This window comes from Balaenoptera acutorostrata, chromosome 18, assembly GCF_949987535.1.
Source record: "Balaenoptera acutorostrata chromosome 18, mBalAcu1.1, whole genome shotgun sequence".
Lineage (NCBI taxonomy): Eukaryota > Metazoa > Chordata > Mammalia > Artiodactyla > Balaenopteridae > Balaenoptera > Balaenoptera acutorostrata.
In genome coordinates, this window is record NC_080081.1 from 30787088 (window position 1) to 30802808 (window position 15721).

The following is a 15721-nucleotide window of genomic DNA, read 5'->3' on the forward strand; positions in this document are numbered from 1 at the left end:
AAGGGAAGAAAGCTTATTCAGGAACTAGAACAGACTTTTATAGAATCTTATTTACTTTCTTTTTTATGTTTAGATATACCAGTTATTAAGCCTCAGAGGCAGAGATTATTAAACCTGAATCTGGAGAGAAAAGAATTAGGATAGATTATCACTGATAAAACAGGTCATAGTTAACTGTCTCTTCCCCAAACTCCTCTAAAAACAGAAGATTAAAAAAAGTGAAACTATCACCCCTCTAGTGGCAATATAGTGAGGAAGGAACAAGAGAGACAGAGAGTAGGAAGGGAGGGAGCGAGGGAGGGAGGAAGGAAAGAAGGAAAGAAAAGACACCCCCAATTATATTTCCATCTCTACAAAAATATACTTCTTGGCGAAATTTTTGCCTCAATAGTTTCACTCCATTTTTCTACTCTCTCCAATTCCCAATTTTCTCTCAATACACAAAGAAATAAAAATAAACTGTCGAGTCCAAAACGTTAACTCACCTTCACGTGCCCCCCTCAACGTGATATCCGAGGAGCAGCTTGCGAATGACCTAGACCCCAAAGAGTCCAAGCTTTCAAATGAATCTTCTCTTTTATAGTTTCCTGGAGGAGCAAGAAATTCTCCACGCTCAGCACACCAGATATCACCGTAACCACTGTCTCTGCCACTCCTCTTCAGGCAGCTGGACTCTTCAAGTGCCTGAAGAACATTTTTTAAAGACTAGTAAGTTAGCATAAACTTCCAAAAATGCAATCAGTTATTGCTTATTTATTTGCAATAGCTCAAGTTGTGCTGCATTTTGATAGGTGAGGCAATGAGACTGCCCCATTAAATATCAGAAAAAATCTGATAAAAATCAGAATATAAATCTGTAAATGTTTTCCCACAACTAATACTTGGCACTCATGTGACTATATGGAGGTAATTCAATATTATTTAATAAGGTAATATAGTCTATTTAATAATAAGGGGGAACATTTTAATAAAAGAAAAGCTAATAATTAGAGTAACATTCAAAGGCTAAAATCAATTATTATCTACAGTTTTCTGGCAATAAACATGAAAGGAGGCAAAGAGAAAAGCCAACCTTAATTTTGATATCCAAAAGGAGAAAAGTTAGTAAGATTATATTCAGCCTACCTCCAGGAAATATTAGGGCTCATTTTTATTAAATAAACAAAAAAACCATAACAGAGTTCTTTAACAAAAAGAAAAGTTTTAAAAGAGAGAGGGGCAAGAATAGCAGGTGTACACTTCACAAATTCATTTATTTTCACTCAAAACCTAGATGTGAACCAAGGAAAGTAGACTTGTTTGTTGAATATAAAACATTTTCCCTGGATCTAAATGAAATATTTGTTTAGCTCATATAACAGCTATATAGAAATATGTAAATGTTATTAACCATAGGTTTGTAAATCATATAGAACTTACTAAAATATGCATTTTTAACTAACATTCCTCTAGGAAAGTTAATAGCAAAATACAACTGGACTTTTTAAAATTAGCATGTAAGTAGAATTTATAAAGCCTTTAGCATAGTTCTAATACATAGTACTCAATGAATAGCTAGTAACTCTATAATTTTTTTTAATATGGTGAAGGTAATTTTGTTACTATAGTAAAAATCAGAAATGTTTCTTTCAGGTGATGATACTAATACAGAGATAGGAATTCCTAGGTTCTTTTTTTTTTTTTTTAAAGCAGAGAGTTTTCCTTTTTTTTTTTTCTTTAATTTTATTTATTTTTGGCTGCTTTGGGTCTTCGTCGCTGTGCGCGGGCTTTCTCTAGTTGCGGTGAGCGGGGGCTACTCTTCGTTGTGGTGCACGGGTTTCTTATTGTGGTGGCTTCTCTTGTTGCGGAGCAACGGCTCTAGGCACGCGGGCTTCAGTAGTTGCAGCACGCGGGCTCAGTAGTTGCGGCACGCAGGCTTAGTTGCTCCACAGCATGTGGGATCTTCCCGGACCAGGGATCGAACCTGTGTCCCCTGCGTTGACAGGAGGATTCTTAACCACTGCGCCACCAGGGAAGCCCCAGGAATTCCTAGGTTCTTTAACAACCAACTGTAATATGTCAACTTTCATTAAATCATTATTCAGAAAAAAAGCTATGAAAGAGAGTTGGGAGACAATTGGGATGTTCTGAATATAGACTGGATATTAACTAATGGGGAATTCATGACTGTTCTTTGGTCTAGTAGACATCATAGGTATATGGAAGAATATTCTTACTGTTAAGAGATGCATGCTGAGTGTTTAGGGGTGAGTTGTCTGCAATTTACCTTGAAACGATTAATTAAAACACAGATGGATACATAAATAAAGCCAATATGGGACATGTTTAATGATTAAATCCGATGGAACACAGGTGGGTATTTGTTGTACTATTCTTTCAACTTTTAATTAGGAACATTCTCAAGATATGAAAAAGTTGAAGAAAGCATGTTTACAATGAATAAATTAGCTGTCTCAGGCATACTTTTGGCTAAGACTGGATGTTAATTCATGGTTGAATTGTTTGACAAGTGTTTAAGTGCCGGTAGGGTCTAGTAGATTTATGTGAGATTTCATATATTTTAGACGCCACACACACCCTAGAATTAGAGTTGACATCCTAGCATGAAAATGAAAGTGCCTACTTTGTACCCTATTTCCAAGCGGATAGGGAAGCTGGGCTTAGTGCTGGTACCACCAAAATACTTCTTTAAAAATACAGATTTTAAAATTCTAAGTAAATCTTTAGATTTACCGGGTTTCTTAGACACACACTTGTTGAGGCCTTAGAGTTCAACACACAGGGGATGATTTTTGACCTCGTAAATGTTAAAGATGATGATGATGTGCCGCCATGGTTATAAAAGAACCTAAGTTTGGCCCCGTTGCCTGGTTCCTCCCCGTAACCCCCACCAAGGACTTTACTCCGACAAGTCACCTAAAATGAGTCACCTACAACTTATAGGATGACTAAGGGCCAACAGCTTACTGCAAGTATTTTTTTTAATATATATTTTGGATTGGCCCTTAAGCATTATCTAGTTAAGGGAGAAAAGTTTGATGAGCACAATGATTTTGATTTTAACACAACAGATGCAAAACAGCTCATATATTCACATACCTCTTAGGGCTCTCCACACTCCACAATAATGGAATGAAACCACAACTATAGTTTTACCTATGAAAATCCTTTTTTTTTAAATAATTAATTAATTAATTTATTTATTTATTCATTTATTTATCTATGGCTGCATTGGGTCTTCGTTGCTGCGCGTGGGCTTTCTCTAGTTGTGGCGAGCGGGGGCTCCTCTTTGTTGTGGTGCATGGGCTTCTCATTGCGGTGGCTTCTCTTGTTGCAGAGCATGGGATCTAAGCACACGGGCTTCAGTAGTTGTGGCATGCAGGCTCAGTAGTTGTGGCCCACAGGCTCTAGAGCACAGGCTCAGTAGTTGTGGAGCACGGGCTTAGTTGCTCTGCAGCATGTGGGATCTTCCCGGACCAGGGCTCGAACCCGTGTCCCCTGCACTGGCAGGCAGATTCTTAACCACTGCACCACCAGGGAAGTCCCTGAAAATTCTTTTTTATCTACTCTGATTTTGACACTGGTGACAGGAAGCAGCCTCGAATAAAGCATTCCCAGCACAAACACTCTACTAGGATGATTCAACCTGAGTCAGACTGCCATAAAAAGAACCAAAGGCTGTAACGAGAACACTAATGCAAGAGCCAAAGTCCTATGTTATTTTTAACTGGATGTTTTCTTAGTTGAAATACCTGTAAGGCAAGGCTTTGCCCTTGCTCAAAGCCCTGCCACGTTCATCCTTCAGAGCCTTGCCCTCCTCCACTGCACTGACCTACCTGTTCATCTGTCTACATCAGAGGGTTGTGCTGTAAGGATGGGTCATCAGCCTTGTATGAGTGTTTTCTCAACAACTAGTACAATGCTTGTGCATGGTATTATCTCAACTGTTATCTGAATTAACTGTTTTAAGGAATTTAAATAGGGTATTATCAACTCTTTACAATTAGAAAATAAAAATCCAGAAGGAATACCCTAACCTGCTAGACTATACTCCCATCTCCCTATAATGTATGTGGCTGGGTTCAGGCAAAACTATTTAGAGATCAGAGTAGTTATAAGGCAAAGTGATCATTTTCATCCTAAAACTTCTATCTTCCAATTATAGTAACTAACATTTATTACATCCTTCCAATGTGCCAGAGACTAATGTTAAATGCCTGATTGGTACAGTATCCTTTAATCATCATAAAGACCCATCAAGCAACTACTATTAATTAGATGATCATATATTATTTTGATGACATATTTTCTTCTGCACACAGCAGATTCTCCTGCATAAATACCACCATAGTGAAGTTAATTTTCCCGTTTGAATATTATGAGTGAAGATTTGGCCACCTCTGGTCAGCGCTGGCACTTGAGATATAATGACCCACGGCAAGACAGTAAGATAAAGAAATGAGTAACTTCCATACATTTTAATAGCCCTGAAGCAACTCTCTCTTACAGGTTAAGTTCATAATGATTATAGAAAGAGTTAGGTTATATAAAGTGCCGAAGAAAGAAAGTAAATTAGTATTTTGTTGAGTTACCTAAAATTAAGAAATAAATACGTGTACCTATATCATATAACCTGGAAACCGCTCTGAAACACTTACTCACTCCTTGTGGTGGCTTACAGAGCCAGCAAATGAGTAACAATCCTCTCCACCCATCCCAATCAGAGCCGCCATATATTATAGAGGGAGGAGAAGAAGGCAGAGGGCATGTGGAAAAAAGAGACGAAGGGGAAAGGGGAAGACGAGAAGAAGTATTAGTTAGAGTAGTTGTCTCATACAGATAGCGTTTCCTTACCTTAGTCAGAGCTTGTCCTAAAAGATTCTCAAATGCTTTCAAATTAAGATAGGGACCATTATAGTAGGGGTTACTTTGTGCTTTTCTTCCCAGCCAGTACAAGGTTATCAAAACCTTTAAAAAAAAAATTCCATGAAACAACAAGATCAGTCTATTTAGTAACTAATGGCAAGCTCAAATGCAAGTGAGCACTCTAGATAAAAGACAATATCTATGGTTGAAAAGTAGATTTTCTTTTAAATTATATAAAGGAGAAGGGTCACTAAAAATGTTATTCTTCTTAGATTTCCATCTCTGAGCACATTCTCAGAGCAAAAGCCTAGACCCCAACAGGTATTTATACTCTACCGGTACACATGAAGAAGGAAAAAATTTACAGTATGAAAACATAAATTAAACTTTTTAAGTAATATTTTTCCAACAATCTTACAGACTGCACACTTAAAATCAAAAATTCTCAGCTTCCCTAATAATGATATTGAGCTCTTATGTTTTTCAATAAAGGTGTCACATTTTTAGAAATTCTTCTAATATGCAGATTAGTATAGATATAAGTCTACATTGGGCAATTACCCAGAGTTCTTAAACATTTAGTGTTTTTCCTTAAAGTCTGATTTTGGTGTTTTCTGACTTGCTCTCCTAAAAATCCTACAGCCTATTCATTTGCCTTTACCACGTTACTAACATGTAAGGACCCATTCCCTAGATTTAACCCACCTTCTTATAATATGAGGTCAGAAAATACATGTTTCAACCATATTTAAACACATTTAGAATTTGTTTCTAGCAAAACTTAAAGGATAGAGAATATATCAGATATTTTTAGATCCCACTACCTTTTCACAGAACACGTAAGTAAAAAACCATTTATAATGTCCCATTAAATATGTCTTACATTTTTCACTCTCCTATCAGTCTCTTCTTGCCTGTAAAGAAAAAAGAAAATATCCATTAGTAATATCTATGAACCTTAAATTGTTAATTATTAACTAGAAAAAACTCATTTGTATTCTAAAGTTCTATGAATATTAATACCACCTGGAAGTTCAGAAACCTTAGTCAGTATATTATCCATCAGAAGGATTTTTCCATATTCACTGATTTCACGAAATAAAATGGTCAGTTTTCTATAAAAAGCAAGGTTGTCTTTTTTTCATTATTTTATTCATTACAGCCTGATTTTTTAAGTGTGTTATTTGCATTTATAAGTTTTCATTTTAAACAATGTTTAAACCCAATCAAAAGGGGGGAAAAAAATCAATGCGTGCTTACGGCAGAAAAAAAAAATCAGGAAATGGGGGAAAAAAACCTTAAATAGGAAAAAACAAAAGTAATTCTGCCCTGAGTTTTCTTTTCCACTTTGCGTAAGGGTTTTTTCACTCAAGTTCCCCAGAGAAAATTGCTCAGAGACCAAGCCCTGCAGATGTTGAAAAGTGCAGTTTAAAGAATAGCCATGAATCTCTGCCTAAAGAGATTTCACTCTATTGTAAGTATCATGAGTTTTCCCCCCCACCTGTAAAAGGGAATGATATTTGTGGGAAAAGTTAAAGAGGCAGATGTCACCGCAATGTTGAAGACGAAAAAACATAAGTTAATTAACAAAGGGATGGATGACCCGAAACTATTGGTGCTTTCCATCAGAGACTTAAACAGGATCATTGCTAATTCAGAGAGATGCAGGAGCCTGAGCTAGATGACCTCCAAGGTCACTTTTCAGTCTAAGACTCATAAGTAGTACATTTATAAGAAAATATATATGTATACACATACATCGTGTGTGTAAGACATATAAAACACACATATATAACAAATATACACAGGAAGACAAAGAAAAGGGGGAGAGAATGAGCACACAAATGGAGACAAACATTTAACTTAGCTTTCAAAGAATCCATGGAGACAGCTACGACCATTCCTCCCCATAAGATAAACATGAACTGAAATGAACTTAACAACATTTGCCTCTCACCTACCCCCAAAACAGCATAACAAAAATAAAATCCACAAACTCTCACCCTACTGTGGAAATGTAAATTGGTACAACTACTTTAATACATTTGGTAGCATCTATTCAAGCTGAATATACAGTATATGCATATTCTATGACCTAGTACTTCCACTCCTTGATATATACCCAACAGAAATGCTTACAGATGTTCACCAAAAGTCATAGATGAGAACCTTTATAGAAGCACAATTCAGAATAGAATAAACTGGAGCTACATCTATGTCTTTAACAGTAGAATGGATAAATTATGGAATATCCACACAATGAAATATTCCACAGCAATGAGAACAAACAACCTGCAGCTATATGGTTCAATCTGACAAACAATGGGAAGTAAAGGAAGCCAAACAGAGCACAGACTGTATTATTCATTCAAGTCGAGAACAAAAACAGGCATAACAAAGATATGATGTTAGGAGTCAGGATACTGTTCGCCCTGGTGGGGGAGGATGGAAGTGACTGGAAAAAGGTGAGGGGCTTCTAGGGCGCTGAAAATTTCTTTTTTCCTTTTTTTTTTTTAATAATCTTTTTTTTTTAATAGCTACTTTATTTATTTATTTATTTTATTTATCTTTGGCTGTGTTGGGTCTCCGTTTTGTGCAAGGGCTTTCTCTAGTTGTGGCAAGCGGGGGCCACTGTTCATCGCGGTGCGCGGGCCTCTCACTATCGCGGCCTCTCTTGTTGCGGAGCACAGGCTCCAGACGCACAGGCTCAGCAGCTGTGGCTCACGGGCCTAGCCGCTCCGCGGCATGTGGGATCTTCCCAGACCAGGGCTCGAACCCGCGTCCCCTGCACTAGCAGGCAGACTCTCAACCACTGCGCCACCAGGGAAGCCCGAAAATTTCTTATATTTTGATCTGTATGCTGACTATTTAAGTGAGTTCCATCTCTAAAGTCTGTGAATTGTACACTTAAAATACACATATAGAAGAAGATACATACTTCAAAAAAGCAAATAAATTTTACAGACCAAGTACTTAAATCGTAGCTTATCTCTTAAGTAAAAAAGAAAATCATCTTGTAAAAACAAAACCAACATTTTTCAAAGAAGTGGGGGAAAAAAATCACTAGAAACTGACAATTAAAAATAATAAGAGTTATATTGGGAATTCCCTGGTGGTCTAGTGGTTAGGATTCAGCGCTTTCACTGCCATGGCCTGGGTTCAATCCCTGGCCGGGGAACTGAGATCCCGCAGGCCACACAGCATGGGCAAAAAAAATAAAAAATAAAAAGTGATAAAATATATAGCCTCTTTTTATATTAATGACCAACAAACACACCTCAGACATCAACCAAAGCACAAAGAACCATCAATACTCAATGAAAACGATACATTAGGCTGAAAATCACCACAGTCTTAACAGTCAATGCAAACCACCCCACTTTTCTCATAAGTACACTGAGGGCAGAAAGAGCAACAGAGCTCTCTTGAACCCCTAACTTCCTTTCCACAGCCCTCTCTAAAGGTTTCTAATCCAACACACTCATTTACTTTGTCTTATGACAAAGCAATAATTGTAAACACAAGGTATGGCCTATTTTGGAATAAACACTCACAATAAGCAGTGACCTTGGCACTATAACCTTTCCCTCATTTCACATTCCCTTCTGAATATGAGCATTTATAACATGCTCTTGAACACAGTGACACACATGCCAGCCAAATTGCTGTTCTATCACTGAAATGTAATGCCAGGAATTCAAGTAGTCAATGATTTGCTGGAGTCAATAGAGGTCAACTTCTGACACACAACAAACACATCTCATTGTATGCAAGTCAGTAACCAGGCGGCTCCTTTGCCTGCTGTGCCCACAGGGCACAGCCCCAAGGCCTTCCAAATAGAGCAAGCATGAAGGCAGAGGAGAAGCTCATGGTATCAGTCTCTCTATGAGCCATCCAAGATATTGCCCAACCCATAAGAACCAAAATTAAGACAGTCTGATCTACAAATAGGCTAATTCCCTTACAACAGATATTTCAAGAGTTGACATGGTATAATTCCATGTTCAACAGCATGGTCTTTGGGTCAGATGTAGGTCCCACTAGCTATGTTCATCTCGGCAATTTACTTAACTCTTGAAGCTTCCATTTCCTTCTGGAGAAACTGCAAATAATGGCCCTTATTCCAGGACATCATAAGAAAAGTACACAGGTATTTAGCAGAGCCCCTAGCCTCATGGTAAGTAGCAAGCAGCAGTTATCACTAGACTGTAAGCTATGTGAGGGCAGGGCCCATCTGATTTACCAAGCTACCCACACAGGCTTCTTAGTAACGCCATGCTGGACCCCAGTATTTAAGTTGCAACCAGCCTGCCTGACACTCCCCATCTGTCATCCCTGCTTTATTTTTGTATTTATAACCATCAACTGCATGCATTCGTTTATTATCTGTCTCTTCATAATCCAAAAGGAATTTCTGTGATTTTATTTACTGCCATATCCCAAGTGTCTTAAGACAGGGTCTACCACCTGACAAGTACGTTAAAATATTTTATTAAAAATGCCTGGTACATGGGGCTTCCCTGGTGGTCCAGTGGTTAAGACTCCATGCTTTCAATGCAGGGGGCGCGGATTCGATCCCTGGTCGGGGAACTAAGATCACACGCCACTCAGCGCGGCCAAAAAAAACAAAACCTCTGAGTTCCTTAAGTTTTCTAAATTAATTATTTCCATAATTTTTTAAAAAATGCCTAGCACAGTGCATGGCACACAGACGCTCACCAATACTAATGTGAACACATTTATTTAGCTTACAGAAATGTAAGTCAGCAAAAGAACGCCTGAAATGATAAAAGCTCAGGAGATTCCTATGTGATGTCAAAGAACAGTTAAATTACATTAGCTTACTTAAAACATCCAATTTTGACTCCAACTGTATTGATACTCATACCTGGGCTTCTTTTTTTAAAGCTATTTTCTTTAAAATTGCAATAAAAGGAATTCTTTATAATCATAGATCAATAACCCAAAAAAGGCACAGGTTCAGAAACAAAGGGCAGCTTCAAAGTGCTGAGTACAAAGATTAAGTGGTGGTCCTCTGGGATAAAAAAGCTTCCCAGCAGAGCTCTGAAAGACAAAGGCCAAAGAATCCAAACCTTCCTTGAAACCCAAATTTACCATAAAAAGGGACAGAGATGAAACATTAATAGTTTGAAAAAATGACTATGTTGAATATGTTGCTAGCCTTCTCTGTGTATTACACACTAATTTAAATATTGTTTAACGTTCAAGAAATAGCAAGTATGACATAGATATCATCTTCCACTCTGTTAATGGAATAGCTCTGGTAATTCTTCACTACCTGACAAAGGACCAGAAAACATGTGCTCATCACAGAGCTCTAAACTTTCTGCCAGAGGCCAGGAAGAAAAGAGCCATAAACCCTCAAGTAAGCCCATCAGTGAACAAGATCCATCAGTAACCACCTTATCCTAACTTCAAGGTATACTTAGAGCCAGGAAACTCTAGGTCTGATCCTTTCTTTATTCAAAGCTGTTTTAAAATACTCGTACAAATCCTCAATCAAGGAGCACTATCTCTAAGGAAAGGACCAGGGAAATAAAATCCATGTGGACGCTCTGGCTCTCATCAGGAGACCCCATTCTTCCCCGAGGCAGCAGCGTGGCTAAGAGGGCAGGCTCTGGAGTCAGACCTCCTGGGTGTGATTTCTGGCTCCACTTTTGGGAGTTGTGAGAATGTGGTAATGCTTGTCTAACTCTGCGTCTCCATAGTCTCACCTGGAAACCACATACCCAGCTCACTGGGCTTAAGACAGACATTTGAAAAGTACTGAACCCAAGCAGATCAAGTAAAGGAGACACTTCAAGACTATCCTCCAATTACCCATCTCAGCCACACAGTATGGTGGAAGGGAAGTGGCGAGAGGACAGGCAAGTTTCCCCACACATAGTATTTTCCCCCTAGAAGAGACATTTCTGTGAAGCACAATTCAAGACACTCTTTCATGTTCTGCTTTCCTTTCCCTCTTTCTCTGAAAGGCTTTGAACAAGAAATTGTTTCTAGAATAAGGTCAAACAAAGAGCAAGGCAAACCAGTGTGGTAAGACCGTTGTTGGCCAAACATCCATGCTGGCCCCAAGCCAGCCCTCCTCACCCGCCCTTTATCTACCAGGGACTGCCTAGGCCAACACCCTTCAATTTTCCAAAAGCTCAAAATCTGAGGGAAAAAAAAATGTGCCTACATGGCCAAAGTCGATCTCTCTCGTATCTGATAGCATAGTTTGGGAACAGAGTGTTAAAGGATGAGATTCTAGTTTTATTATAGTTTGGTGCAGCCAGCTGTATTCTAGGGCTTCATCAAAAATATTTCCGAATACGTTCTGTTTATCCCAAGAGCTACCCCTGGGCCCACATGCATGCGCCCACCTCAGCCTCTCATAGACTCTCTCCTGGTGGACAGCAGAGAGTTGGAACCATACCTGACTCACGACTGTACCCCTGGGGTCAACCACAGGCCTGGCTAAGAGCTGCCAAGCTTCCAATGTTCATATATAAGTCACCTAAAGCCACTCACAGAGCCAGTCCAGCAGATCAAGGACAAAGAGTTGGAGGAAAATTCCCCCCAAATAAGATAAAGCTTCACAGAGCTTGAAACCGAGTGCTACTTCTCTCTTTATGTTCTTCCTCCATACCTTTTTTTTTTTTTCTTCTTCCATATCTTGATACACCTTTTCCTCAAGGTACCAGCTTCTTCACTGGCAGCACCGTAAGCTCAATCTTGTCATGTTCTGCCCCAAGATCAAAATCCCCTAGCACTGAATGCTCCACGCTCCAAAATCATCCTTCCTCCCTAAATCCCAGCCCACACCCTGCCCAATCCAACCTCGGTGAAGATCAAATACAGTTGTCTTACTGAAGCATCATACAAGAAAGCGTGTGATGAAAAACTCATGCTGGAATTTCTGATAGAGTGGGAATATCTTTGCTCCAGATACCACGGGGGAAGACTCCCTACATCCCAACAGGAGAGATGAGACATGTGGTACCACCTGCCACTTCCCCAAGCTTCTCTGGCTACAAGGAATCTGGAGTTCAATAAGAGACTCAAGTATAACTTCCTACCCCACCCGGTCTCCTCCCTGCCATACACACTCACCCCTCCTTCTATCCCTAATGCTACAGCCCCGCTCATCCCCTTTTCTTGGCCTCAAATAAGCTTTTACCTTTGTTCCTCAGAACAACTGCAACTCACTGGGTGATTATGTCCCCAAGCATCCACTTCCTGAGGCTACTTCCCAGAGTAAGGCGTGGACCCAACCCTTCCAGAGTCAGTTCTAGCCCTGCCCTGCCCTGCCCTGGGCGGCTTCAGCTGACCGGGATGTGCTGTTTGGCAAATGGGGTTGACATTAGAGAAGCTGGGCTCACACAATACTTGGTCCTCCTCCAAGCCACTAAGTAATCCCTGCCCTCCAGTTGTTGCTTATGTAGTCTGGCCACCTGTTCACAACTTTTTAAAAAATGTCAAGAAATGAGGTCCTGAATCATGATTTCATAAGCGGTCACCAGTAGAAAAAAGTGTGTGGACCGTATCTGCTTTCAATCTGTCAGGTATGCATGAGGTTAGGGAGGAGGCATGTGTGTGGCCAGGGGAGCCGGTTGAGACCATTCAAAGCAGATGCCCTTCTCATTACAGCAGCGGCATCGTTTTCTATAAGAGACAAGACAGTCTGCCTCCAAATGGGAGGAAAGGGTTGCTCAGGATACTGAGTGAAATTTTAAGAAGCATAGTGACATAATAATTTCTGACGCTACTGTCTCTAAGGGAAGGGCCTGTTTTTATTCCAAATGCAGGAAGTGAAGAAGGAATTTAGCAATCTATCAGGTAACGGCTCCTTTTTCTATTAACAGACATTTTTATTCATGGAAGCTCTTCCATTGCATTACATAAAATAGAGCAAACCTTTCTCTAATGACCGGCAAATAGAAGCAGGAAGAAATGTGTGGATAAAAGTTAAAGATGAACTCTTGGAATACTGTACTCAAAAAGTAAGCTGCATTTTAAAAAATGAAGTTGAAATTCTTCCTTTCCTCCCACCTTCATCTCTAAAAATGAAACTGTATTCCATTTGACAATCTGCCAGTAATGTGAGACACATGTGACTCACAGGCTTTTAATCTGCCATGGCTACAAAATGCAGCTCTAGCTGACTGTGGAAATTGTAAAAATGGCACTTGAGAAAATAATACCATATCTGGAGATAATTAGTGAGCAAAAATAGATAAACTTGATGATTTCTGTACTTACCTATGTGAGACAAAACTCTTGGAAATTCAACAGTTTTTGCCCTAGGAACATAATGCTTATTCCAAACAAGACAAATGAGTAAGTACCCTCTCGTTAAAAACCATTTCTTATTAAATTTCACACCCCACCCACACAGTACTAAGAATAGCTAAGTTTCACTTAAAGAGAAAGGAAAAAAAAAAAAACACATGCATTCGAAGACACTGGCACACAGTTCCACTTAAATAATGAACCTGAAGAGCTGCTGCAGGAGCTGAAAAGTGGGTTTTGTTTCTAACTCTCTCAACCACAGACTTTTTGCAAATCTTCTTTTCTACTTTTTGGAGTATGTTTGCTATTACATAAAACTGATTTCACAATTTGAGACTCACACATGTATATCCCCTGTTAGATGGTAACCCAGAAACAGACAATTCCTGAATACAGAATTTAATATCCATGATATATGTTCCGTGTACTAAATGGAGTTATGACCTTCAATTATATAAAATGTGCTGGGGAGAGACTACAGGGTGTGTCAATTACAGGCCTACCCATCATTTTACTTCTGTAGGTAACAATGCCAGGTAGCAGCAGCAATGGGAAGAGTGGGCTTGGTTTTAGACATGGGAAGTTTGAGACACATGACAAAGTAGAAATGTGAAGTAACAGGTAATTAGACATACAAGTAGGATGTTCAAGCTAGAAATCTAGGTTGGAGATATAATCTGGGGAGTTGTCAGCGTAGAGATTAAGTGTAAAGTCATGAAGCTACAATGAGACCCCCCTAGAAAATAAGTGTAGATAGAGAAGAGGTCTAGGGATTGAGGGCTGGGAAACCCAACACATAAGGGCTAAGAGGTGCAGGAGAAACCAGCAAAGCAGACACAGAAGGACCAGCCAATGTGATGGGAGTGGCACGCCGGAGGGAAGGAGAGCGAGATGGAGGGAACAGTCAAAAATGTTGTTGAGAGGGGAATGAGGATGAGCGCTGAGGAATTACTGCTGTATTCTTTTCTTAACCCTTATAATATCTTACACACATGTAATACACACTCACTCAATTACTAATTACTTCTCCTCAAAGGAGAAAAAGAAAGAAGCATTAACATCAACAAATATCTCGTCAAAACCACCAATGTTCCTAAACATACAATTTAGGAGAATACTGAGCTAGATGGCTCAGGTGCCCTTCCAGACTTCTGAGCCCACACTTAGTAAAGCCAACAAGAAATTCAACTATAGGTATAAATCTTCTAGTCTTTAGCATCATGATATTGGAATAATAATGTGCCAGGTGAGGAATTTTCCAAGTCAGTATTTGTCAAACTGTGTACTATGAAGCATGAGAAACTGGCAGATTGAATGGGGCTTAAGGTCAAAACTTTTTACAAAGTGTTGCATATTTTCTCCTTAACACATAACAGAAAATTGAAGTTGTGAAAAGCCCTACAACAAGAGATTCGTTTTACTTATACTTTGAAATATTCACTTTCTCATAGTTTTTGGCAGAACAGTTACTAAAATCTTAAGGAATTCTGGTATCGATGAAGTATTTCCCAATTGTGTTCTGTTTAAGTCCACTTTACGCTTAATTGTATCATGTATATTCATAATAATTACCTTTATTAAGCACTTTATATTAATCATTACGTTGACCGTATTGCATTATTATCTCCTTTAATCCACACAACAATCTAATGATTTATACATTAGGAACTTGGGACTCCAAAGGCTTAAAAACTTTCCCAAGGTCACAAAACTATTAAGACTTGATGTGATCCATGCTTGCCATACACTAAGGGCCATGCACTAAGACCCTGTTTTAGTATTAGTGCAGTCACCCTTTCTACCTTAATGTATTTTTAATAGTTTACTTCTTTCTTAATCCTGAAAAATAATTGTCTGTAATATCCTGAAGTATAAATGTCTCTCAATATTCTCTCCAAGTGTTGGTTCAAAACCTATCTATGGCAACAATAATCTCCTGCCTAAATCTGTCTCTCAAAGACAATGGCAGAAGTTCCCCCTTACCTTCTCTGGCAAAATTTAGATTTGTACTGTACTATCTTGCACATACAACCCGTTATGGGATTCTGCAGATGGAAAATTGCCAAAGTATTTTTTAAAGGACTTCCTTCTAGGTAAATGAAATATATCACAATAATTCTCGTAGTGAGAGAAATGCAAGGCAGAGATTACCTGTTCTTATCACTGCTAAGCTTTTATGAGTATGGTTTCTTTAAGGCAAGTACCCATTGAATATAAATAAAAAGATTATAAATTAAGCACAAACAAGATTAAATGGGAAAACATTTTGGTTAGTCTCCTGAAGGTACATTTTCTGATCTTAAAAAAAAAAAAGCAAAAAAAAGCTAAATCTACCTTTAGGTTTGTGAAAATTAAACAAAATATATTTAAAGTGCCTAGCATGTAACTACTTATTTCCTTTCTGATGAACATGAAAGCATAAGGTGTAAATTATTATTAGTAAGTTATTATATCATTACACCAATTCCTTAGCTGTAGTTCATATTAAATGTGCTATGTGTGTATAGTACAAACCCGTATTGACAAAGTAGTGCATACCAAACTACTGATTCATGCTACACAT

At 38.7% G+C, this 15721-nt stretch overlaps 1 protein-coding gene across 16 annotated transcripts in view; it reads right to left on the bottom strand.

The window, feature by feature from the left end:
* The window catches only part of LMO7 (LIM domain 7), a 199087-nt gene that overhangs the window by 56825 nt on the left and 126541 nt on the right, over positions 1-15721 (bottom strand). For all 16 annotated transcript variants that reach the window (XM_057532795.1, XM_057532803.1, XM_057532804.1 and 13 more), the window contains exons 5-7: positions 5750-5780; positions 4855-4968; positions 486-684 (exon numbers count right to left, since the gene is read on the bottom strand). In XM_057532795.1, the coding sequence (XP_057388778.1) occupies positions 486-684; positions 4855-4968; positions 5750-5780 (344 nt within the window). The remainder of the gene's footprint in view (positions 1-485; positions 685-4854; positions 4969-5749; positions 5781-15721) is intronic.